We start from the raw sequence: 24,387 nt of genomic DNA, 5'->3' as shown, positions 1-24,387 counted from the left end.
ATCAATACTGTTATACACAGGAGCGTGCAGTTCCTATACAATATTTGGATGCTTAAGCAACTCTGCAGTAAAAAAGGGCAAACCACTGCAAAATGCTCTAAGGAAGTTCCCATTCCATTAAGTCATTTCTTCACAAATATTACACTCTGTACATCTAAATTCTTGATCTTTCAGAATGCTATAAGTAGAAGAGAAAAATTACTGATATCCTAAATATCCTGTGTGAATGTTGTTACTGTGCTGCATACTGTGCATTACCTGACATGCAGCAAAAAACTGGATTAAATTCCACCCCCCTCCACCCTCCCAGCAAGCCCAGACAAGCCCCAACTTCAAAGGGAACAGCATTTATGTATAAACCTGGATCATCTTGCTAGAGCCTATTAATGTGTTTTCTAAGTTAGCTCTGAGGTACAGTGGCAGCTGGTAATGAGGGACTTCACTCCAACGATAATATCCCTTCTCCTTTTTTTAAACAAAGCTGTGACAGATACCTTTCTTCTCCCCTTTCTCTGCAGCCCTGTAAGCCTGTGGGGGGAAAAGGTATATTAACTTGAGCTAAAATCTTAAGGGGCTTATTTACACACAAGTGCTGCAGCAGTGCCGCTGTAGGGCTTCAATGAAGATGCTACCCCATTGGGAGTGGTTCTCCCATTGGCACAGATAATCAACTTCCCTGAGAGGCGGCTGATGGGAAAATTCTCCTGTCAACCTAGTGCAGTCTACACTGGGGTTTAGGTCGGTTTAACATGGTGGATTTTTCACGCCCCTGAGCAATGTAGTTATACCAACCTAATTTCCTAGTGTAGACCAGGCTTTAATGTTTCATAGCAGACATGACAAGAACTTTGATTTTTGGACAGAATTTTCAAAACGTTTAAATGACTTGGGAGCCCAGCCCCACGTCCCTTCCGTAAATGGAACTTAGGAACCTAAGTCAAGTAGATGCTTCCGAAAATTTTAGCCCTCATCATTTCCCTTAACTGAGTTTTCATTCACAAATTGAAGTTGGCGCCTAATATTGCTGTTATATATTTTTTAAAAAAGTCAATTATTATCCTCATGTACATACTTGAGAATGACACAGAAGTTCAAAACACACTCCTTCCCCCTACTCTAAACAAGCATTTTTTCATGATCCTGGATGAGATGTATTGACATCACATCTAAAATTTCTTTAGTTGTAGAGAACTACATAAACAATATTGGGCACCCTCTCTACTTAGAAGGTTTCAGTGTAGGTCTGAATGAAAAGGCAGTCATTCTTGATGAAGCAGGAACAAAGTTTTGTACAGCATTTTCATTTTAATGCCTCAAAGATCAAGAAAAATAATTTGGTACGCTGAGGTTGCTAGATAAGAGCATTAAAAATTACTTCTTTCCTTTTATTTTCCACTTCACAGCTTCTAGGTACAAACAAATTTCTAAAATACTTTCAAATTACAATTCTTTTTATTTATGAAAAATTGTTAAATACAGAATGTCTTTGATATTTTCATTACACTTAATTTTGACTAAACATACAAAACACATTTTCAGATTGAAATATCTTACTAGGTTTAAATAAAGTCAAATCAATTTTCCCTAGAGAAGAAATCCTACATTTTTTAAAGATACTATCTGCACAGGATTCTGACTTGTGGGTCTGGTGCTTCCTGTGTGATGGTATCTTGAAAGGAACAGAATTACTGGTAAGAACTCTAAAAGTGCACATTGGATATTAGACATGATGTACATTTGGAGAAGACTATCAAAAGAAAATGTCTAATCTGTTTTTGTTTTATCATTGCAAATAGGAAGATGGCGATTCTACCTGACTTTGGACGTTTGGCCTGAGTTCTGATGGAGCTGGATTTTTCTTGGTTTTTTTATGGGAAATGTTTGAATATTCATGCTGTGAAAGAAGAAAACATCCAATGGCTTCAGAATCTATGACCCCAGAATCAGCAAAACACTATCAAATAAAAGGGAAAAGGCAGCAGCAGCAACAGCAGCAGCAGGATAGATCTCTGAACAGTGATGGCGAAGAAATCTTCGTATTTGAAGCAAATGAAGCTTGGAAGGATTTTCATAGCTCTCTTCTTCACTTCTATGAAGCTGGGGAACTCTGTGATGTTACATTGAAGGTGACGGATAAAACGATTCACTCTCTTTTCCCATTACCCACATCTGTTATGTTAATAGTTTGTGAAGCATGCTCTAAAATGTGCTGCAGTTTTAATCATCTCTTGCAAATTATTACAATCCCCTGATTTTGGGGTATTGTTAAAGGCTGCTTGTGATTCTGTGAACACTACTGGCAGCTCAGGAAGTTCAGGCTGAGGTGCTGAAAATTAAAAAAAATCTTTTCCCAAGAATCCTAATATTCCTAATTCTCTGCTAAAGAACAAAACAAAACAAATGACTGGGGGGAGAAGTGGGAATTTACTATGCGGGTGTTAAGCAACATTATTTATTCACTAGCTGTTGTTGCATTGCATCCCTTATTCTTCATCTGTACATTATCTATAGTGTAAGTTTTGTGATAAGGACCCCTTTTTATATAGCACCAAAACAGCATTAAGTGCTTTAGATAAATATTAAGCATGGAAGATTAAAAGAGATGGTGGGGTAGTTCCACTCCCCAGATAAGAGTCAATGCCCTAGTGAGAAGCTCATCCCCTATGCCACCCTCAGGTGCTCAGTTTTCTATCAGAATGGTGTTCCTGGATCCTATTTGGGGACTCCACATTTTCCATAAGCCTCTGCCTAATGGATATCTGATAGATTTTGAAACTCTCTCCTCCTATCCACTTAACTGATGGAAAAGAGAAGGTATAATTCATCCCCATCCAGAGCCTACTATGAAGAGATGCAGAGGAAAGACATTTCTGCTACTCTGTTCTACTCCCACACTCCATTTTGGGGGGAAAAGGGATCTGAGGCAGTCCTCTTCTTAATTAATATATTCATTGTCTATTGCCACTACTGGTAGGAAAGTTAAGCACAGCAGCAGAACAAAGAGACACAATTCTTGACAGTACTTGTGTTGAGCTCTCCAAAGAGTTTACAATCTAAGACATTCTCCTATCCTGAGGATGCTGCCATATGAACAAGTCATTGTTGGAAGGCAGGATATTGGCAGATACATACCAACCCTAACTCTCTCCCCATTTTTTATTCTGCTATCTGAACATCTCCTTCTGGAATAATCTCATTGTTCGTTTCCAGTTACCCATCCTCATGTCTCTCCCTCCTTTCCCCCTTTCTCCTTCTCTCTTCCCCACCCCCCTTAATCTGCATACTGTAAATGTTATTTTAAATGTCTTATGCTTACCTCATTATATGTTTGTTATCCAATTTTTTTGATAGCTTACACATCTACAAAAATGTGATTTGAATTATATTTTATTGCAGTGGATTGAGTCAATTAAAAAAAATCCAAACAATTAGCCTGTATCATTTAAGTGGGAGTTTCTTTTTTATCACAAGCTAGCTCACTTTAACTGATCTGCAGTGAAGTCATAATCATGTTGAATATCGGTCTGTTATGAAAATGATTTTGATATCACAAATTGAGCCATCTAGCTTCACTGCAGATTCAAGAAGGACTAAGGCTGTGAGGAAGTCTTGTTGAAATGCAAATAATTAGCCAACTTTGCTAGAACAGGTATTTAAAACAATCATACTACAAGTAATTGAAATCTGAAATACTGAATTTGGAAGCTTTTTTTGCCCCAAGATAAACTCCTTAAAAATATCATTTCTGTCAGAAAATTTTGTAGCTATTAAGGTTACAATTTTGTAGCTATTAAGGTCACTAACTGACCAAGGATTAAAGAAAAAGCTCTTAAATTTGTTTATTTTATGCATTTGGTAGCACTTCCTGTATAATGTTTCCCTCTGAATGGTGAAGGAGCCTGGCTTTTTCAGGCTCTTTAAGACGGTGTTACAATTAAGACCTGCAGCTGCAGTTACCCACCACTAGGCAGATGTGTGCACAGAGATGGAGGGGAAAGAAAGGCTGGGCCGTTATATTTAATGTTGTTTTCAGGCCTGCCCAAAAGACGAGCTGGAGGGAAGAAAAAAGCCTTTTTTCCTCCAAATTTAAGTTGCCAATGGCCCTTTAATGACATATACTCTGAGAGAATTATCTCACTTTAATCTTACAGTTCCACATATGTTTCTTCCATAATGAGATATTTCAAGAACAGAGGTAGACTTTTTCCTTTAAGGAAGATGTCCTTCGATTTCTCTTTAGCAGAAGGCCTGGGACAACATTGGGCAGAGGACCACTTACGATGTTTTTGAAGTTTGTGTTGTGCTGTGACTCACTGGTGCATGGTTCTTGCACTGATCATAAATGTATAACCCAGGAGTGACAGACTGAGTCAAAGAAATAAGGGAATAGAGGCTTTTATGTTTAGTACTATAGATTCTAACAAAATAAACAATTTCAATTGATGTGGCCATTCAGTAGAATCTGTAAATATGTAAATCCTGAATCCTCTGTTCAAGTCAGTGCATAATACTGAGAGAAATCAAATGTCAAATCTGCTAAAACAGTAACAATGCATTATTTCAGCTAATGAAATACTATACCAGCTGATCAAATATCACACTGGGCCATAGTTCAGAGGAGCAATTTCTTGACATCATAAATGGTCACTTCTGGAAACAGCTAGACACTCATTACAGTGATGGGAGGGATTCCCCCATTGTTGTAGTTAATCCATCACCCCAGTAGGTAATAGCTAGGTTGATGGACTTAGCACCATTGACTTAGCACTGTCTAAAGTGGGGGTTAGTTTGACATAGCTGTGTATCTCCGGGTATGTCTACACTGTAGTTAGACACCCGTGGCTGGCCTGTGCTAGCTGACTTGCGTTCCCAGGGCTCAGGGTGTGGGGCTGTTTAAGTGCAGTGTAGATGTCCAGGCTCTAGGACCCTGCAAAGTGGGAGGTAGAACATCTACACCACAGTTAAACAGCCCTGTGGGCACTGGCCAGCCATGAGTGTCTAATTGCAGTGGAGACATACTCTTAAGGGGTTGATTTTTCACATCCCTGAAGACATAGCTATGCCGATGTAAGTTCCTGATGTAGACCAGCCCTAATACAAAATCCCAGAAGGTATCCTTATCCATGGTTTGAAATCAGTTCAGCACCAAGTAGCCCAACTGTCCAGGGTAAAAAAATACCTATGCTGTCACTCCTCTGTTGTCTAAAAGAGTAAAACAGTTGGATGCTGTGTTTACTGCATTTATTTAACATTGTGTCAATCAACTTTCTATTTAATATGTTTAAAAAAATGTAACTCACTGTCTGTCTTCGTTATATGTACTTACCGTTAGAGGATTTTTTTAATCACTTGTCAAGGTTTTTTCAGAGAAGGTCACAAAAATGATACGGATATGGAACAGCTTCCACATGAGGAGAGATTAAAAAGACTGCAGTTCTTCAGTTTAGAAGAGAGATGACTAAGGGAGGATATAATAGACATCTATAAAACCATGAATGGTATGGAGAAAGTAAATAGGGAAATATTATTTGCCCCTTCAAATAATGCAAAACTAGAGATTACTTGATGAAATTAATAAGCAGCAAGTTTAAAATAAACATAAGGAAGGACTGCTTCACACAACGTACAGTCTACCTGTTGAACTTTTTGCCAGGGGATATTGTGAAAGCCAAAAGTATAACTGGATTAAAAAAAGAATTAAATAAATTCATGGAGGTTAGGTCCATCAGTGGCTATTGGCCAAGATGGTCAGAGGAGCAACCGATAGCTCCAGGTGTCCCTAAACTTCCAGCTGCCAGAAGCTGAGACTGCATGTCAGGGTCACTACGTAGATTGCCCTGATCAGTTCATTACCTCTGAAGCATCTGGCACTAGTCAATGTCAGAGGACAGGATACTGGGTTAGATGGACCATTGATCTGACCCAGTATGGCCCTCCGTATGTTCACTTCTGGCTTAACTCTGCCTTTTTTTTTTTTTTTTGTATAATAGATTTCCTTTTTCCTTCCCCTCAAATACTGTCTTTTCTTCTCTAACCAAAATCTCTCTAAATATCATTTCTAACAACACTTCATTCTCTCCTGACCATCCTCACACCTTCACACATTTGCACATCCATGCACATGTAGAGCTTGGAAACTTATTGAACACCTAATAGAGGACTAAACCTACGAGCCAAAAGTTGCTAAGAAAAAGTGGGGAGAGAGAGACACTCAGGAGCTTGGGGGCAACAGGGTTAAGAGAAGGGTTCTGAAAATCTAAAAGTAATAGGTTTCTGTAGAAATTGCTCTAAAAACAGAGAGAATGGAATTCTTTCTCTAGGCTTTTTGAACCATCCTATAGAATTTTATGGAATGGATATAAATCTGTATTCTATAGGATTTTTCTAAAAAGTAAAAACATAATTAAAATTTGAGAATTTCTGTAAGGATGCTGTACAAAGAACTTGCTTGCAGACTTCATGTTTCATACCAGCCTCTAGTTACTGGCTGTGATAAATTTGAAGCCCCTCTCCCAACACTCCACCTACTAGCTGGAGGGGAAAAAAAGCATTCACTGTTTTCCCTCTAACACCAGAATTCATACCTGTTTTCAGGCGTGGGATGCCAGCTGCTCTTCACCCAGCTTAGTAGGAATTGTGATGATGGGGTAGATGTCATCAGTACTGGGGAAGGGAAGGAAGAGGACTAAAAAACTTCTGTAAACAACTAATTGATGGGATTTGTCCACTGCTGGTTTTGATGGTTTGCCAGAGCCTTCTGATGACCATAGGATGTGCTAGACTTCATAAAGTTTCATTGTTCTAGATGTACATTCACTGCTTTGTTACTTCTAAAGTGGCTCTTGTTATAGGATCAAAATAGTACATATTGGATGTGTGTATTTGTGTCTGCATCAGAGGTTGTACTTGCTGACTAGACAGGAGTAAATGCTGAGATAGCCAGACTAGCTGGTAGTGAAACTCAGTCCCCTTAAAATGTATCTGTGTTGAGGATATCCACTAAGACTGTATAGATTGATAATGCTGTAAAACTCTGTAGTTGAGGGCTTTTCCTATCCCTTCCTATAAAATCTGGTGCTTAGGATGTACTATTAAAAAAATAGTTAAGATGGAATGGATAAAGATAAAGCAGTAGACAGTAGAATCTCAGACTTACGAACACCTCGGGAATGGATGTAGTTCATAACTCTGAAATGTTCATAACTCTGAAGAAAACTTTATGGTTCTTTCAAAAGTTCACAGCTGAACATTGACTTAATACAGGTTTCAGAGTAGCAGCCGTGTTAGTCTGTATTCGCAAAAAGAAAGGGAGTACTTGTGGCACCTTAGAAACAGCACTATGCAGAAAAAATATGCTGCTTTCTCTCTATTTTTTTTTAGTAGTTTACGTTTATCACAGTACTGTACTGTATTTACTTTTTTGGGGGGGTCTCTGCTGCTTCCTAATTACATACTTTTGGTTCCAAATGAGGTGTGTAGTTGACTGGTTCTTCTTTAACCCTGGTGTTCATAGTTCTGAGGTTCTACTGTATATCCCTGTTCTGTTCATCTGCTAAGCCTTTTCAAACATTGAGGCAAAACTTTCCTCATGACACCTCCGGGCAGCTCCATATTTGAGTTTATAGGTGATGCTGGAAACAGCCCGTTTCCTCAGCACATGTAGAAATTTTTTTTGTGGTGCGGGTGGGGAGGGGTTGTAACCAGTAGTATTTACAGCTACTCTAGCTTGACATGAATCTTTAACTGTGGCTGTCCTAATTTTCTTCAGCCCTGTTTGTAGATTAATTAAAAAATAATACAAATATGCTCCCACGATTGTAATACAGAGAACTTGTCTCAAGATGAACACAGACCTCACTGATCAGTCACGGCATTATCCAAAACCTCGTTAATAGGTACAGGTTTAAAGCAAACAAAAGACAGTATTTCTTCACACAACGCACAGTCAACCTGTGGAACTCTTTGCCATAGGATTTTGTGAAGGCCAAGACTATAACAGGGTTCAAAAAAGAACTAGATAAATTCACGGAGGATAGGTCCATCAGTGGTTATTAACCAGGATGGGCAGGAATGGTGTCCCTAACCTCTGTTTGCCAGATGCAAAGAATGGGCAATGGAATGGATCACTTGATGATCACCAGTTCTGTTTGTTCCCTCTGCAGCACCTGGCATTGACCACTGATAGGATACTAGGCTAGATGGACCTTTGATCTGACTCGGTATGGCCACTCTTATGTAATCTCGTCCACCTTATATTTCTTGCTAGTAAACCTTTTTGGTTACATTAGATCTGGGTGGGCAAACTTTTTGGTCCTAGGGCCACACTGGGTACAGAAATTGTATGGAGGGCCAGGTAGGGAAGGCTGGGGGAGGCTATGCCTCCCCAAACAGCAAGGCGTGGCCTGGCCCCGCCCCCATTCCAGCCCCCCAGAACCCCCCCAGAGATTTTTTGTAAGTTTCTATATTAGTTCAAAAGTGCTTTATACCAGAGGCATTTTGCCATTTTAAATGGCCATTGTATTTGTGAAAGTCATTTGTAGAAACTTCTGTAACTTTGCTTTCAATTAAAGCAAAATATATGAAATCTACAATAATTTACAACAAAGTGGGCATTAGTTGGCTGATACACAAGAGAAAATATACAAAAACTATGTATAGGGCGTGCCTTTTTAGAAATGTAGAATCAGCATGTTGTGTTTTTTAAAAACATGCAAATACTCCATGAATGTTTGAATGCATTCTATAAATCCAAATAGAGCGTATTTTATGGATATTGATGTAATAACAGCTTCATATTTACCTGGCATATTTTCAGTAAATTTATATAATAATTTAATGTTGTCATTGATCTGACATGAGGTAGCATAAATCACAAGCTGTATTTCCTACAGGATGCTTCAAGTGTATTGGTAGTCTTTTAAAATATTGAATATGCAGCGTTCTGTGACAAAAGAACATATCCTTGCCAGTAATAAAGTATAAGCTTTAGACTTGGCCTGTTTTTGTGCCAGGATGTGGTACTGAACACAAATGTTGGGTCTAGAATTAATAATTTAATACAGTTCTGAGAAGGAAATCAGCTAAACAATGATCAGTGCTGAACTGAAGAGTAATACTTTAAAGACTGAATGATTTTGTGGAAATTAGTTTTAAATTGGCTTTTCTGATTACTAAATATAGTGTAAAAATAAGGAAATCAATGTGTTTAAGAAAGGAGGGATGTCAGTTGAGAGGCTGAACCATGAACACTGACTAGAAGATGGTTATTTTTGGTAAATCACATCTGACATCTGTGAAAGGCTGGTGTAGCTCTCAAATGTAGTATTAGTGGTACTCCACATACAGGGGCATAGATTGTTCATTTCCCTTATAGCACATTTTAGCCAATTTAAAAACCCATCTGTAGAATGAAATGTACATTATGGCTTGAGTTATAAGAGGGGAAACAGTACAGCACACTCTTTTTTTCACCCCAGTTCATTGATTTGAAAGGATGAAGAACCTTCATTCAAGAAAACGAACAGAACACCAATTTACAGTGCTGCAGTGTAACAGTTAAATACCATATCTTAAGTTTTCTTTAATTTGCACATGTGATGTCTCAATGAACCAAATGCTTGTGTTGAAACGAAGGTTTTGGTTTTCCAAACATGGAGAAACTTCTTTTAAAAATGAGCCATTCTAGTGGTGGCTTAACAGGAAGATACTATGCCTATAACATGGAAAAACAAATATTTAAGGAATTTGAGCTATACTATTTTGAGACTGTGGTAGCTTTATAAACTACTTTACCTTTTCTTTCTTCATCTGTGGTGTAACTGGGACTCCTTGAATGGAATTGTAGCTCTGCACGTCAGAATTGCTCAAATACTTACTTTGCTTGTTTCATATATTTAACTCTTTTATATAGAACTGTTTGTGCTTGCCAGTGCCTGAGGACACTGAGCACAGTATCACCTCCCTTCTCCCTACAGAAAAAACAGAGCAGATTTTTCTCCTCCTAACTTGGTAAACAACTTTTTAGTTATTGACTTGGCTGTACAATAGAACAGTAGAGTTTGTTATGCTGTCAGTGTAATTTTTATACATTGTGGCTCCCCTAGGGTTTGTGTTGATGATGGACCACTTCCTGTTCAAAAATAAATCCTCCTTTCAAAACACGTGGAACATTACTCAGCCCCAAACTGCAGAAACAGAATATAGAATAAAATTTCTATTGTCATCTAATATAGGAGTTCACAACCTTTTTCTTTCTGAGCCCTCCACCCCCCACATGCTATAAAGACTCCACAGCCCACCAGTGCTCCACGAGCTATTTTTCTGCAAATAAAAGCCAGGGCCAGCATTAGAAGGCAGCAAGCAGGGCAGTTGCCTGAGGACCCATGCCACAAGGGGCCCCACAAAGCTAGGTTTGTCAGTCTTCAGCTGCAGCCACAGATGGCAGAGCTCAGGTCCCCGGGCTTCAGCCCTGCACAGCATAGCTTTGGCTTTCTGCCCTGGGCCCCAGCAAGTCTAATATTGGCCCTGCTTGTGGCCCCCAGACCCCGGTGGAGAACTGCTGATCTAATATTCCATTTACTTGAGCTTAATTGCAAATTCAGCTGTCAGCAAAAAAGATCAGCCTTATGCAGCAGATTCAAACATGGCTGTGGATGGAGGTTTGTCAGGAAGAAGGCTCCTGCTGTGTCTGAGGTTGGCATGAAGAGGCAGCAGAGGCCTGGAGGGGACAGGCCCTTCCATTCCTGGGGACGGATCTTCCACTGATGTAAACTGTCATATTTCCATTGAAGTTAGAGGAGCTATGACAATTTGCACCAGTGAAGGATCTGCCCCCTGATATTTTTGGGAGGAGGAAGTAATCTATGCTCCGCTTCCCTATACCCCCATCACACACCTGCTTCTGGAGAAGAGTTGATACCTGCCTCTTTCCTCAATCTTGTAGTATCCCATGGGAGAGGGACAAGAAAGTTACTACCGTTGCCAGCCTACAGTCTGTATATCTAGTTTTCCTTAGTGTGGCTGCCACTGACCCATACTAGCAAAGACTGTTTATTTCATATGCACTTTAAATTTGTGTGTAAGCTAAGATAAACCAGTGATCTCCTCTTTAATCCCCAGGCTTCTATTTGAATTGTGTTTCTTAAGGAAATTCCAGTTCTGCTTTATCTTTTTAAAAGATCCTGTGTGGAGGGAGATTTATATAAGAGGAATAATAAATGTTACTGGGGACTTGAACTAGGGATTGGCTGTTGCCTTGTCCTGCTCTTGTGAGTTAAAAGGTCAGATGTCTAAACTGAAATCTGTCCTTTTGGTTTTTTATGCAGCTGGTTAAATGACAAAAATAAGCAACTAGAGGAATTCAGTTTTTTACCAAGTATGCACCACAACATTACATGACAGTCCAGGATTCCAATCTCAGCTATAATTTGTATAATTTCTTTTCTTTAAAGCCAAAACCCCCCCAAGTTTCCATTTAAACACTCTTTTTTTCTTTCCCTGACAGGTTGGTTCAAAGCTAATCTCCTGCCACAAGTTGGTTCTGGCTTGTGTTATCCCTTACTTCAGAGCTATGTTTCTTTCTGAAATGGCTGAGGCAAAACAGACATTGATTGAGATCAGGGACTTCGATGGAGATGCAATAGAAGATTTGGTGAAGTTTGTCTATTCCTCCCGACTTACATTGACTGTCGATAATGTCCAGCCTCTCTTATATGCAGCCTGCATTCTTCAGGTGGAGCTAGTAGCAAAAGCTTGCTGTGAATATATGAAACTACACTTTCATCCCTCAAACTGCCTGGCAGTGAGGGCCTTTGCAGAAAGTCACAACCGTATTGACTTGATGGACATGGCTGACCGATTTGCTTGTGAACACTTTACTGAAGTGGTGGAATGTGAGGACTTTGTGAGTATGTCACCTCAGCACCTCCATAAACTCTTGTCTTCCAGTGATCTGAACATAGAGAATGAGAAGCAGGTTTATAGTGCTGCTATCAAGTGGCTTCTTGCTAATCCACAGCATCATACTTCATGGTTGGATGAAATACTTGCTCAGGTAGGGAAACGGTTGGGGTGTATGCATAGATTGGAGCATATTTTCCTGTACCATGCAGAGATGAAGCCATCTTTTTTGTTTACAGTAGAAAATCTATATAGTAGAAAAAAGAGCAAGAAAAACAAAGACAAACAAAAGATGCAAAGTATTTCTTTCCCTGTCAAAACTCATAATTGATTTAGTTTTGTGTTGAATAATCTTCAGTTTAATATTCAGCCTTTACTAAGCAAGACATTTTCTCCTGGTACAACAGTCTGTCACAGATTTATGTTGTCTTCTGCTTAGAATAGAACCAATTCTGATCTATGCTTGGATATCAGAAAACAAAATCACATTCTTGATCAGTTTCTGAAAGGAAAATTTTTACGGTAGTGTTTGAACTTCATGCTAATTAGAAACAATAGAAAACAGTATCTGTTCTGGAAGCGAAACCTTTAAAAATGTATAGATTGCCAAATGCATTAAGTATGTTCTCTATTTGACTATAGTAAATTCGGGGGTGGGGAGTGGGAGAGGGGATGATTTCTTTGGTGATAAGTATTTGTCCTGACACAAAGCTGAGACTTTCAGAAGTTGTATGCTTCCTGCATTTGGAGACAAGACTTGAAAAAACCTACCTACACCTAGTCAGAAAACAGAAATCTGTTTGCCGAATTAAATGTCACCAGGGTGCCCAAATTCAAATCTGTCAACCTTCCACCGCAGTGCATTTATACTACCCCTCATCTCCACAGTCCAGCCCCTTCTGCTAGTTAGGCTAATAGTCTTGGATGTCCCCTGCTAATCTGGAACCAAAGATTTGGTCCATGTTTTGGCTAGTCTGTGTACTGCTATATTTCTAGTCCTTTCTGCTGCCTTGTCTGCTCTGTACTGCCTCTGGCATCTCTGCCATTTAGCTCTCAACATCCTTTAACCTATACTGTGAGGCGAGATGTACGCTAGAAAAGGCTTGCTAGTATTGCTAGCAAATTCTCCTAGTATAGACCAATTTATACCAGTAAAAAAGTGCCATATCTTATAGTGGTTCCCCAAATGAAGTAAGCTATACTAGCAAAAGCACTCTTACGATGGTATAAATGTCAACATTTAGGGCTTTTGATGGCTTAGAAGTGTTGTAAAAACACCATATCCTTCTTTTACATTGGTATATCAGCAAAGGTATAGACATGGCCTCATTCACCTGGAGAAAGAAGGAAAGTATGCAGCAGTACTTGAGGCACTACCTGGTGTAACAACTATTATATTGACAGGTTTCAGAGTAACAGCCGTGTTAGTCTGTATTTGCAAAAAGAAAAGGAGTACTTGTGGCACCTTAGAGACTAACCAATTTATTTGAGCATGAGCTTTCGTGAGCTACAGCTCACTTCATCGGATGCATACCGTGGAAACTGCAGCAGACATTATATACACACAGAGATCATGAAACAATACCTCCTCCCACCCCACTGTCCTGCTGATAATAGCTTATCTAAAGTGATCATCAAGTTGGGCCATTTCCAGCAGGAGAGTGAGTTTGTGTGTGTGGTTTTTGGAGGGGGGTGAGAGAACCTGTGCAAACAGAGCTGTAAACAGGGGAGTTTGAGTGGGAGTTCTGTTGGAGGAGAAGGTATTTGTGTTTGTTTGGCTTTGTATTGGTAGTATTTGTATGTGTAGAGGCTTGTAGGGGCTTTGTGCTGGGAGAGAAGCTGAGCCCTGATTAGGGGGCGGGGCTTCACTGACTAGGGGTCCTATAAAGGTAGCAGCCAGTCAGGCAGCAGCACAGACAGCTGCAGCAGCACAGGAGTTAGCAAACAGAGCTGTAAACAGGGGAGTTTGAGTGGGAGTTTGAAAGCGGAGTTTGTCTTGTGGTGCTTGTGTGGGGTTTGGTTTTGCTGTGGGTGGTGGTGTTTTGGTGTGGTTTGTGTTTCCCAGATTAACAGGATTTAGGTGGGAAGGCTATGACAGATTCAGAGGTGGCAGTGGGAGTGACCCATGTAGCAGATGACACAATGAAGATGACTGGATGTGGAAGCTGTGGTATGTACATGATCCTGGAGGGGGCACCTGGTAAGAGTTTTGTCTGCATGAAATGCCGTCTGATAGAGCTGATGGAGGAAAAGATCAGAGGTTTGGAGATGCAGGTGGAAAGTCTGGTAGAGTTTAGGAAGGGGTTTGAGCAGATTATGGAGCAAAGACATGAGGTATCTGAAGGGAAAAGCTCAGACTTGCAGATGGAAGCAGGACTAGGGAATTCTGAGGGGAGACTGGGTGAGGAAAGTGGTCAGTGGAAGCATGTGACTAAAAGAACTAGGCAGAGGAAAAGACGGGCTAGTGAAGGAGAAATAGAGCTTCAGAATAGGTTTGCAGAGTTGGAAAATGAAGAAGGGGCTCAGCAGGTAGTCACTGAAGGTGACAGGGCAAGGAAGAAGAGAAGAGCGGTTAGTCCTATAGGAAAAGGGGAAGAGTTAATGGAGATTACACCAAATATGAGCCCCAGGAGGATACAGGATGGGTTAAAAAGGATTACAAGGGAGAATGGGAATGGAAAAAACTTGCAGCCAGAGGGAACAGGGGATAGACTGGAGAATAGCACCGTCACTAGGAAAAGGCAGGTCTATGTGATTGGGGACTCTTTATTGAGAAGAATAGATAGGCCTGTAACCAGAGCTGATCCAGAAAATAGGAGGGTGTGCTGTCTTCCAGGTGCTAAGATACGGGATGTAGACCTGAGGTTAAAAAGGATTCTAAAGGGAGCGGGAAAGAATCCCCTAATTATCCTTCATGTGGGAACAAATGATACGGCTAGATTCTCACTGGACAGTATTAAGGGAGACTATGTTAGGCTGGGGAGGACGCTTAAGGAAATTGAGGCTCAGGTGATCTTTAGTGGGATTCTGCCTGTTCCTAGAGAAGGGCAACAAAGGTGTGACAAGATTATGACTATCAATAGATGGCTTAGGCAGTGGTGCTATAAGGAGGGCTTTGGGATGTATGGCCATTGGGAGGCATTCATGGATAGAGGACAGTTCTCTCGGGATGGACTTCATCTGAGTAGGGAAGGAAATAGACTTCTAGGATGGAGGCTGGCACAACTGATTAAGAGAGCTTTAAACTAGGAATTTGGGGGAGATGGTTGGGAGATGTCCAGGTAATCTCCACGCCAGAATTTAGCATAGAGTGGAAAGAAAATGAAGTAAGAGTGGATACAGCTGTAGGTAGGAGGAAGGGCAGTGTAGATACAAGTCTAATAGGTTATACTGGTAGTAAAATAACCGTGCCTAATAGGGTACAGAATGTGAGTGAGGCCAAACAGCAAAAATTAAGATGTTTGTACACTAATGCAAGGAGCCTAGGTAACAAAATGGAGGAACTAGAGTTACTGGTGCAGGAAGTGAAACCAGATATTATAGGTATAACAGAGACCTGGTGGAATAGTAGTCATGACTGGGCTACAGGTATTGAAGGGTATGTGCTGTTTAGGAAAGACCGAAATAAAGGTAAAGGTGGTGGAGTAGCACTGTATATCAATGATGAGATAGAATGTAAAGAAATAAGAAGCGATGAAATGGATATGACTGAGTCTGTCTGGGCAATAATTAAATTGGGGAAGAAAACTATTAGAGCCTCCCCTGGGATAGTGCTTGGGGTGTGCTATAGACCGCCGGGATCTAATTTGGATATGGATAGAGCCCTTTTTAATGTTTTTAATAAAGTAAATACTAATGGAAACTGTGTGATCATGGGAGACTTTAACTTCCCAGATATAGACTGGAGGATGAGTGCTAGTAATAATAATAGGGCTCAGATTTTCCTAGATGCGATAGCTGATGGATTCCTTCAACAAGTAGTTGCTGAACCGACTAGAGGGGATGCCATTTTAGATTTGGTCTTGGCGAGTAATGAGGACCTCATAGAGGAAATGGTTGTAGGGGATAATCTTGGCTCAAGTGATCATGAGCTAATTCAGTTCAAACTGAATGGAAGGATTAACAAAAATAAATCTGCAACTAGGGTTTTTGATTTCAAAAGGGCTGACTTTCAAAAATTAAGGAAATTAGTTAGGGAAGTGGATTGGACTGAAGAATTTATGGGTTTAAAGGTAGAGGAGGCCTGGGATTATTTTAAATTAAAGCTGCAGAAGCTATCGGAAGCCTGCATCCCAAGAAAGGGGAAAAAATTCATAGGCAGGAGTTGTAGACCAAGCTGGATGAGCAAGCATCTTAGAGAGGTAATTAAGAAAAAGCAGAAAGCATATAGGGAGTGGAAGAAGGGAGGGATCAGTAAGGAAAGCTACCTTATTGAGGTCAGAATATGTAGGGATAAAGTGAGACAGGCTAAAAGTCAAGTAGAGTTGGACCTTGCAAAGGGAATTAAAACCAATAGTAAAAGGTTCTATAGTCATATAAATAGGAAGAAAACAAAGAAAGAAGAAGTGGGACCGCTAAAAACTGAGGATGGAGTGGAGGTCAAGGATAATCTAGGCATGGCCCAATATCTAAACAAATACTTTGCCTCAGTCTTTAATAAGACTAAAGAGGATCTTAGGGATAATGGTAGCATGATAAATGGGAATGAGGATATGGAGGTAGACATCACCATATCTGAGGTAGAAGCGAAACTCAAACAGCTTAATGGGACTAAATCGGGGGGCCCAGATAATCTTCATCCAAGAATATTAAAAGAATTGGCACAAGAAATTGCAAGCCCATTAGCAAGAATTTTTAATGAATCTGTAAATTCAGGGGTTGTACCATATGATTGGAGAATTGCTAACATAGTTCCTATTTTTAAGAAAGGGAAAAAAAGTGATCCAAGTAATTATAGGCCTGTTAGTTTGACATCTGTAGTATGCAAGGTCTTGGAAAAAATTTTGAAGGAGAAGGTAGTTAAGGACATTGAAGTCAATGGTAAATGGGACAAAATACAACATGGTTTTACAAAAGGTAGATCGTGCCAAACCAACCTGATTTCCTTCTTTGAGAGAGTAACAGATTTTTTAGATAAAGGAAACGCAGTGGATCTAATTTATTTAGATTTTAGTAAGGCGTTTGATACTGTGCCACATGGGGAATTATTAGTTAAATTGGATAAGATGGGCATCAATAGGAAAATTGAAAGGTGGATAGGGAATTGGTTAAAGGGGAGACTACAACGGGTCCTACTGAAAGGTGAACTGTCAAGTTGGAGGGAGGTTACCAGTGGAGTTCCTCAAGGATCAGTTTTGGGACCAATCTTATTTAATCTTTTTATTACTGACCTGGGCACAAAAAGTGGGAGTGTGCTAATAAAGTTTGCAGATGATACAAAGCTGGGAGGTATTGCTAATTTAGAGAAGGACAGGGATACCCTACAGGAGGATCTGGATGACCTTGTAAACTGGAGTAATAGGAATAGGATGAAATTTAATAGTGAGAAGTGTAAGGTCATGCATTTAGGGATTAATAACAAGAATTTTAGTTATAAGCTAGGGACGCATCAACTAGAAGTAACGGAGGAGGAAAAGGACCTTGGAGTATTGGTTGATCATAGGTTGACTATGAGCTGCCAATGTGATATGGCTGTGAAAAAAGCTAATGTCGTCTTGGGATGCATCAGGAGAGGTATTTCCAGTAGGGATAAGGAGGTTTTAGTACCGTTATATAAGGCACTGGTGAGACCTCACCTGGAATACTGTGTGCAGTTCTGGTCTCCCATGTTTAAGAAGGATGAATTCAAACTGGAACAGGTACAGAGAAGGGCTACTAGGATGATCCGAGGAATGGAAAACTTGTCTTATGAAAGGAGACTCAGGGAGCTTGGCTTGTTTAGCCTAACTAAAAGAAGGTTGAGGGGAGATATGATTGCTCTCTATAAATATATCAGAGGGATAAATACCAGAGAGGGAGAGGAATTATTTAAACTCAATACCAATGTGGACACAAGAACAAATGGATATAAACTGGCCACTAGGAAATTTAGATTAGAAATTAGACGAAGGTTTCTAACCATCAGAGGAGTGAAGTTTTGGAATAGCCTTCCGAGGGAAGTAGTGGGGGCAAAAGATCTATCTTGCTTTAAGATTAAACTCGATAAGTTTATGGAGGAGATGGTATGATGGGATAACATGGTTTTGGTAATTAAATATTCATGGTAAATAGGCCCAATGGCCTGTGATGGGTTTTTAGTTGGGGTAAGATCCAAGTTACCCGGGAAAGAATTTTCTGTAGTATCTGGCTGATGAATCTTGCCCATATGCTCAGGGTTTAGCTGATCGCCATATTTGGGGTCGGGAAGGAATTTTCCTCCAGGGCAGATTGGAAGGCCCTGGAGGTTTTTCGCCTTCCTCTGTAGCATGGGGCACGGGTCACTTGTTGGAGGATTCTCTGCTCCTTGAGGTCTTCAAACTACAATTTGAGGACTTCAATAGCACAGATATAGGTGTGAGGTCTTTTTTAGGAGTGGTGGGTGAAATTCTGTGGCCTGCATTGTGCAGGAGGTCAGACTAGATGATCATAATGGTCCCTTCTGACCTAAATATCTATGAATCTATGAAACCTGGATTTGTGCAGGAAATGGCCCACCTTGATTATCATGCACATTGTGAAGAGAGTTGTCACTTTGGATGGGCTATTACCAGCAGGAGAGTGAGTTTGTGTGTGTGTGTGGGGTGGAGGGTGAGAAAACCTGGATTTGTGCTGGAAACGGCCCAACTTGATGATCACTTTAGATAAGCTATTACCAGCAGGACAGTGGGGTGGGAGGAGGTATTGTTTCATGATCTCTGTGTGTATATAATGTCTGCTGCAGTTTCCACGGTATGCATCCGATGAAGTGAGCTGTAGCTCACGAAAGCTCATGCTCAAATAAATTGGTTAGTCTCTAAGGTGCCACAAGTACTCCTTTTAACTATTATATTGCAAGCAGTTAAGGTGCCACTTAGCCCATTCACGCTGGAGCGAGCATGTGGATTTTTTTTTAAGCCCTGCCTAGAAGCAAACTACTTTTTTATATAAAGAATTTAATCAAGTGAGGGTACGTCTACACTTGGAGCAGCACAGAGTGGAGACGTTGCATGCCCAGCTAGCATGTGTATAAATAATAAACTGTGAGGCACAGCTTATGTGAATAGCGTAGAATGCCCTACACACCTGAATCCTGGGGTATATATCCTACAGGGCTCTCTACATGCCCAAGCAGAACCTCTCATATGTACACCGCTATTTTTAGCAGTGTAGTATCCTGCTGCCTCTCCCCTGCTAGGGCCTTTCTGTGCTGCTGGAGTCTTTGGGTATGTCTACATTGCAAAAAATAAAACCCTGCAGCAGCAAGTCTGAGCCTAGGTCAACTGACTCAGGCTCAGGAAGTGGAGCTAAAAATAGCACTGTAGACAGTTGAGCTCAGGCTGGAGCCTGGGATCTGAGATCCTCCTCCCTCAATGGATTTCAGAGTCCAGGCTCCATCCTGAACCCAAATGTTTATACTCCTATTTTTAGCCCTGTAGCACAAGCCCAATGAGCCCAAGTCAATTGACACAAGTTCTGAGACTTGCTGTTGCAGGTCTTTTTGCAGTGTAGACATATCCTTTCATTGCAGCGGGGAAAGGCTCCAGCAGCTTCACCTGCTTTGCGTAACTACAGACCATGAGTGTGGACACAGCCTGCTTTTCACTGCTGCACGTAGCTACATGTACACTGAAGCTGTAAACAAGGTCTGAAAGAAGTGTTCCTTTGTTCTCCCCAGAAAGAATAAAGTTATATATTAATGGACTTGTATTACTCCTTTCACTGAAGGGTGTGTTTTTAACTTAAAAGTTACACAATTATACTCCTGACTGGTGTATTGGTCATTGATGTTGAGCCCTGATCCAGAGTAGCTGAACTGTGTATATTTCCATCAGGTACGCCTGCCTTTGTTGCCCATTTGTTTCCTTATGGGCGTTGTGGCAAAAGAAGAGATCATCAAGCAGAATCTAAAATGTAGAGATTTACTGGATGAAGCAAGAAACTACCACCTTCACGTGAGCAGCAGGGCAGTGCCAGACTTCGAGTATTCCATCCGCACAACACCAAGGAATGAGACTGCTGGTAATTAAATGGGGATCTGATGTTCCCGTTCTGAGGAAGAGTGTAGGGGAATCTGCGTAGGGATAGGTAGTGCAGAGTAAATTGTTTATGATCTAATTAATGTTTCAAGAAGAAGTGAGTAGGTGCAGTGCATAGCTTTTAGCACCAATTTAATTAAATTAGCTTAAAATATTAGTTTAACTAGATCGAATGTAAATATTCTAGGCAAGGCTTGCAGAAAGCATATTAATGTGCTAGGAACTGTACAGGAAACCAAAGATACTCAAGCCCTACAAAGTTTACTTCCTGGGGAGAAAAACATATTGCTCCTTTTGAACAGTTAATTGACCACAAAGCAATAAGTTGCCTTTTACAAAGTGCTCTGAGTTATGCAGATTAGACTGCAAATTCTGATCTAGAAATCCAATTAGATGTAATAGAAGAAATATGGCTATCTCCCCAGTCAAATAACTAAAGTGACTAAAATCCCATTATGTTTTTGGAGTCCGATTAGCAGTCTCTGCAATAATGTTGACAGTCATTTTGCATGTTAAAATGCATGGTTCTTGCCAGCTGAAAGGTCAGGTAATTGCCACAAATGAAGAAGTGTAGCTGTATTTAATTGGGTATGGGTCCTGCTTTTGAGCAGGGGGTTGGACTAGATGACCTCCTGAGGTCCCTTCCAACCCTGATATTCTATGATTCTATGATTGAATGTGACCCAAGAGGGAGGAGAAAAAAGTGCTTGTCTTCAGTTAATTTTGTATGCTAATCCATTCTCTAATCCATGGGTAAAAATATTGCCCATGTTTTGTTGGCTAATCATGCAGAGGCCAGTATTTACTCTTTATATCTTCTCCTTCAGGTGTACTATTTTGTGTTGGTGGTCGCGGTGGATCAGGTGACCCATTTCGCAGCATTGAATGCTACTCTATAAACAAAAACAACTGGTTCTTTGGTCCTGAAATGAACAGCAGGAGAAGACATGTGGGTGTAATCTCTGTGGGAGGTTAGTAACAACATAACCTTGTACGAATATTTTTTTTTCTTCTGCAGTAACTTAATTGTTCATACTAACAATAAGAAAAGCCTGTCCCATATCATAGCTAAATTACTTGACGTGTTTGTTTACTAAAGAGCTATTTTTCAGGTCTGAAAACATTCCTGTGTTGTTAAAACACCAATCTGAGAACACATTTGTTCTAGTGAGACTACTGCTCACTGTCCACAGCCTGTGGCTCATTACTTACAGTCATGTATAGTTTCATTTTTCTTTTTTCCTCAGAGAGGAATAGTGTGAGCACATAACTGTAAGCCAGTTTTTCTGAGTTCTGAAACTGACTTCCTTTCATTTGGGCAAATCATGTAGCCCATAATTTTCCAAGACTGCCATTAATTTTGGTAACTCAATTTTTGAGTGCTCAACTTGATACTTAGAGCCAAGAAGCCACAACGGTTGAGTTGCTCTTCCCCAATATGTTACGTTCCTGCAACAGAACCAGTGGAAAACAGCTTTTCAGATAGCATACGTTCCTTTGTGCCTCCAAATATTAAACTACTTTGTTTAAAAGAATTTGGTATTTTGTTTAGAGGCTGAAAAATTCAGCCAGCCTGTGGCATGTTGTTTTTAATATGAAAAGGGAAGATCTCAGATTAAGATGTTAATATGTCCTATAAAAACAGCTGTTAATGCAAATTTCTGTTTTAGAGACTGTACATTCTTATACTACAGATTCTTAACCTTCAAATCTTATTCTTGCAACTGAAAAGCGTGCTGCTACTTTGGAAATAACTTGTGCCTGTATATTTCCCACTGTTTGTGGTGATCTTGTGTGTCAGGGAACACTTGGGTTTCCAACCACCCATTAAATCAAAATGCTTCTCTGTTCTTCAGGTAAAGTCTATGCAGTAGGTGGGCATGATGGAAATGAACATTTAGGCAGCATGGAAATGTTTGATCCTGTCGCTAATAAGTGGATGATGAAAGCATCAATGAACACCAAGAGGTAAATCTCCCTTAAACAAAAAAGGAGCAAGTAATTCTTTTAGAAAATAATCCAGAAGTTATTGCAGTCTAGTTTTTGATCCACCCCTTTCTGCATACCATTTTTTAAAAAAAATTCTTAGGGTTTCAACAGACCATTCTTTGGTTTTTGGTCGTTCTGGGTTTACGAATGCAAGCTGGTTGCTCTTGTAGTCAGCTGCTGCCTATTTTCTTTTGCTTGGGCGGGGTTTGAAATTGACAAAAATCTTGTTTTGAAATTATTGCCAATCTTAATCCTTCTCCAGCTACAGAAAAAGATACACTTTGCTCACTACTTGCAGGTACATTCTGTATTGTTTATGTCCTGTATAACAGTATACCAAGATTTCAGTGCAGGGTTGTGTTGTGGAGTATTCATAATGCTATTCCCGCCCCCAAAATCATTAATTTAAATGACACTTATTTGTATATTCCTACTGGACTAGTGTAACACTTTAAAGAGCAGACAGGCAAAAATAAAGTCTGCCTCAGTGTGTAATGAAATGAATCTCATATGCACATTAGAGCATTACTGGTGATGTAAAATGTATAATGTTCCTTTACATCAGCCTCCAGCTACTGTATTGTTTGTAAACTTAATAAAAAGGAGATTGGATTTTCCTAATTACTTAGTAGTTGTAACATTGGATCAAAGGAAATATTATCAGACATAGTACCCAAAAAGCAGTTTGGAAATAAACTGCATATAAAGATAAAATATTTAGTATTTTTTTTTTTCAGATAACTTCCCCCTGCTAGTTGTGACTAGCTTCCTTTCACTTCCTCAGCATACTTTTGGTTTTCTGAGTTAACTGTGGATAACAATAACTAAATGTTCTGGTGTAGGAATCTAATGACTAAGAGTGCATATTGCTTTTTGAGAGAGACATGCAGAAGCCACAAGTTTAATTAGATATAAAACTGCTATTTTACACTTATTTTGGTGAGAATTTTTTAAACTGCTTTAACTGAGGTTTCTGTTTTTCTTCTTACTGAATCTCTATTAAAAACCACCACCCTTACTTTTACTTTAAACCTCCATAACTTGAAGTCTAAGGAAAATATTTTTCTAAAAAAAAATTTAAGTCTTCTATCAGAAGCTTACACTTAATGGGTAGAGTGAAGTACTGGGGCATGACTGAGTCCTGAAACATTCAGCTACTGTGACTTAAACAGGAAAGCACAAAGCCACTTCGAAAGAACCAAGAATCTGGGTCATCAACTTGCTTCTCTGATACTGTTAGGGCTCAGATGAGCCCTTCAAGCTTTTGTGGCACTTCCTGTGAAGCACCGTAGTAAGAGGAGTGGTTATTGTACTGTGTCGTAGCCTCTGTGGTGTAACCTGAAGAAGCAGTTGCAAGATTGCAGGACCTTCTTTTGTGGGGGAAAAATAATCTTTTTCTTCCGTCTTGAGGTACTGTCAGTTCCCTGCAGTCAGAGGGCAGGGAATGGGGGCAGTCATGAAGGAGAGGAGGGGTTGGATGGGGTAGCAGGGGGCAGTCAGGGGTGGGAGTCCCGGAGGGGCCGTCAGGGAACAGGGGGGATTGGAGGGGGCAGGAGTCCCGGGGGGGGCGGGGGAGGAAGGGCACAGCAGTGTGGGAGGTCGGATAGGGGGCAGGGGCTGGGAGGCACAGCCTCCCCAAACTGTCCCTCCCTATAATTTCCAAAACCTGATGCGGCCCTCAGGCCAAAAAGTTTGCCTGCCCCTGTTTTAAATAGATCATTTTAGCTTTCATAGGTAACTGTTCTACATGCAACAATGTAGCTTTCAGACTAGTCATGATTCAAAAGCCAAGAAGGAAACTTTAACTAAAGAACTAAACTTCTGGATTTGATCTACTGCATAAGAAAGAAACTGAAAAAGAGTGAGGAATAGTGCTGAAACACTCTACAGCTACACCATAGCAACAGCTAACACATGATTCATGCAGTTACATGCTAACTAACTGCTAGCACGAACTCTTCTGTTCCTAGAATCCTATTGCTTTTTTTTGAACATTTGTTTTACATTGCAGTGGATTAAATCCTAAATAGTACCTTGTTCCAACATTGGTTTTTGGATTGTGTGATTAGATTGTAGCTGAAAGGGTAGCTGCCTGCCATAAATTAAGACCAGCTAGCTTTTCAAGTTAAGACAACACTAACTTACTTGTAGTGGGACTCTGGATGAGGGCAGGGCTTTGTTCTAGGGGATCCTGAGGCAGGTTTGGCGCCTTAGGGTAGGTACACCCTCTGAAAATGAAGTAGTCTACTTTATGAAGCTGCTACTGCACCAACAGTCAACTTGCTAC

General features: G+C 40.3%; 1 protein-coding gene across 5 annotated transcripts in view; it reads left to right on the top strand.

Annotated features, from left to right (window-relative positions):
• The window catches only part of KLHL8 (kelch like family member 8), a 49,796-nt gene that overhangs the window by 13,012 nt on the left and 12,397 nt on the right, over window positions 1–24,387 (top strand). For 4 of the 5 annotated variants that reach the window (XM_084627395.1, XM_084627394.1, XM_084627392.1 and 1 more), the window contains exons 2-6: window positions 1,797–2,126; window positions 11,504–12,052; window positions 19,908–20,094; window positions 20,939–21,082; window positions 21,968–22,079. In XM_084627395.1, coding sequence (XP_084483521.1) covers window positions 1,878–2,126; window positions 11,504–12,052; window positions 19,908–20,094; window positions 20,939–21,082; window positions 21,968–22,079 — 1,241 coding nt within the window. In that variant the 5' untranslated portion in view covers window positions 1,797–1,877. The remainder of the gene's footprint in view (window positions 1–1,796; window positions 2,127–11,503; window positions 12,053–19,907; window positions 20,095–20,938; window positions 21,083–21,967; window positions 22,080–24,387) is intronic. The other variant, XM_084627396.1, reaches the window with a different exon arrangement.

The sequence above is a fragment of the Lepidochelys olivacea genome (genome assembly GCF_965140295.1).
Source record: "Lepidochelys olivacea isolate rLepOli2 genome assembly, chromosome: 4".
Taxonomy (NCBI): domain Eukaryota; kingdom Metazoa; phylum Chordata; order Testudines; family Cheloniidae; genus Lepidochelys; species Lepidochelys olivacea.
The sequence above is the reverse complement of the archived record's forward strand: the minus strand, read 5'-3'. Positions and strand labels throughout refer to the sequence as shown.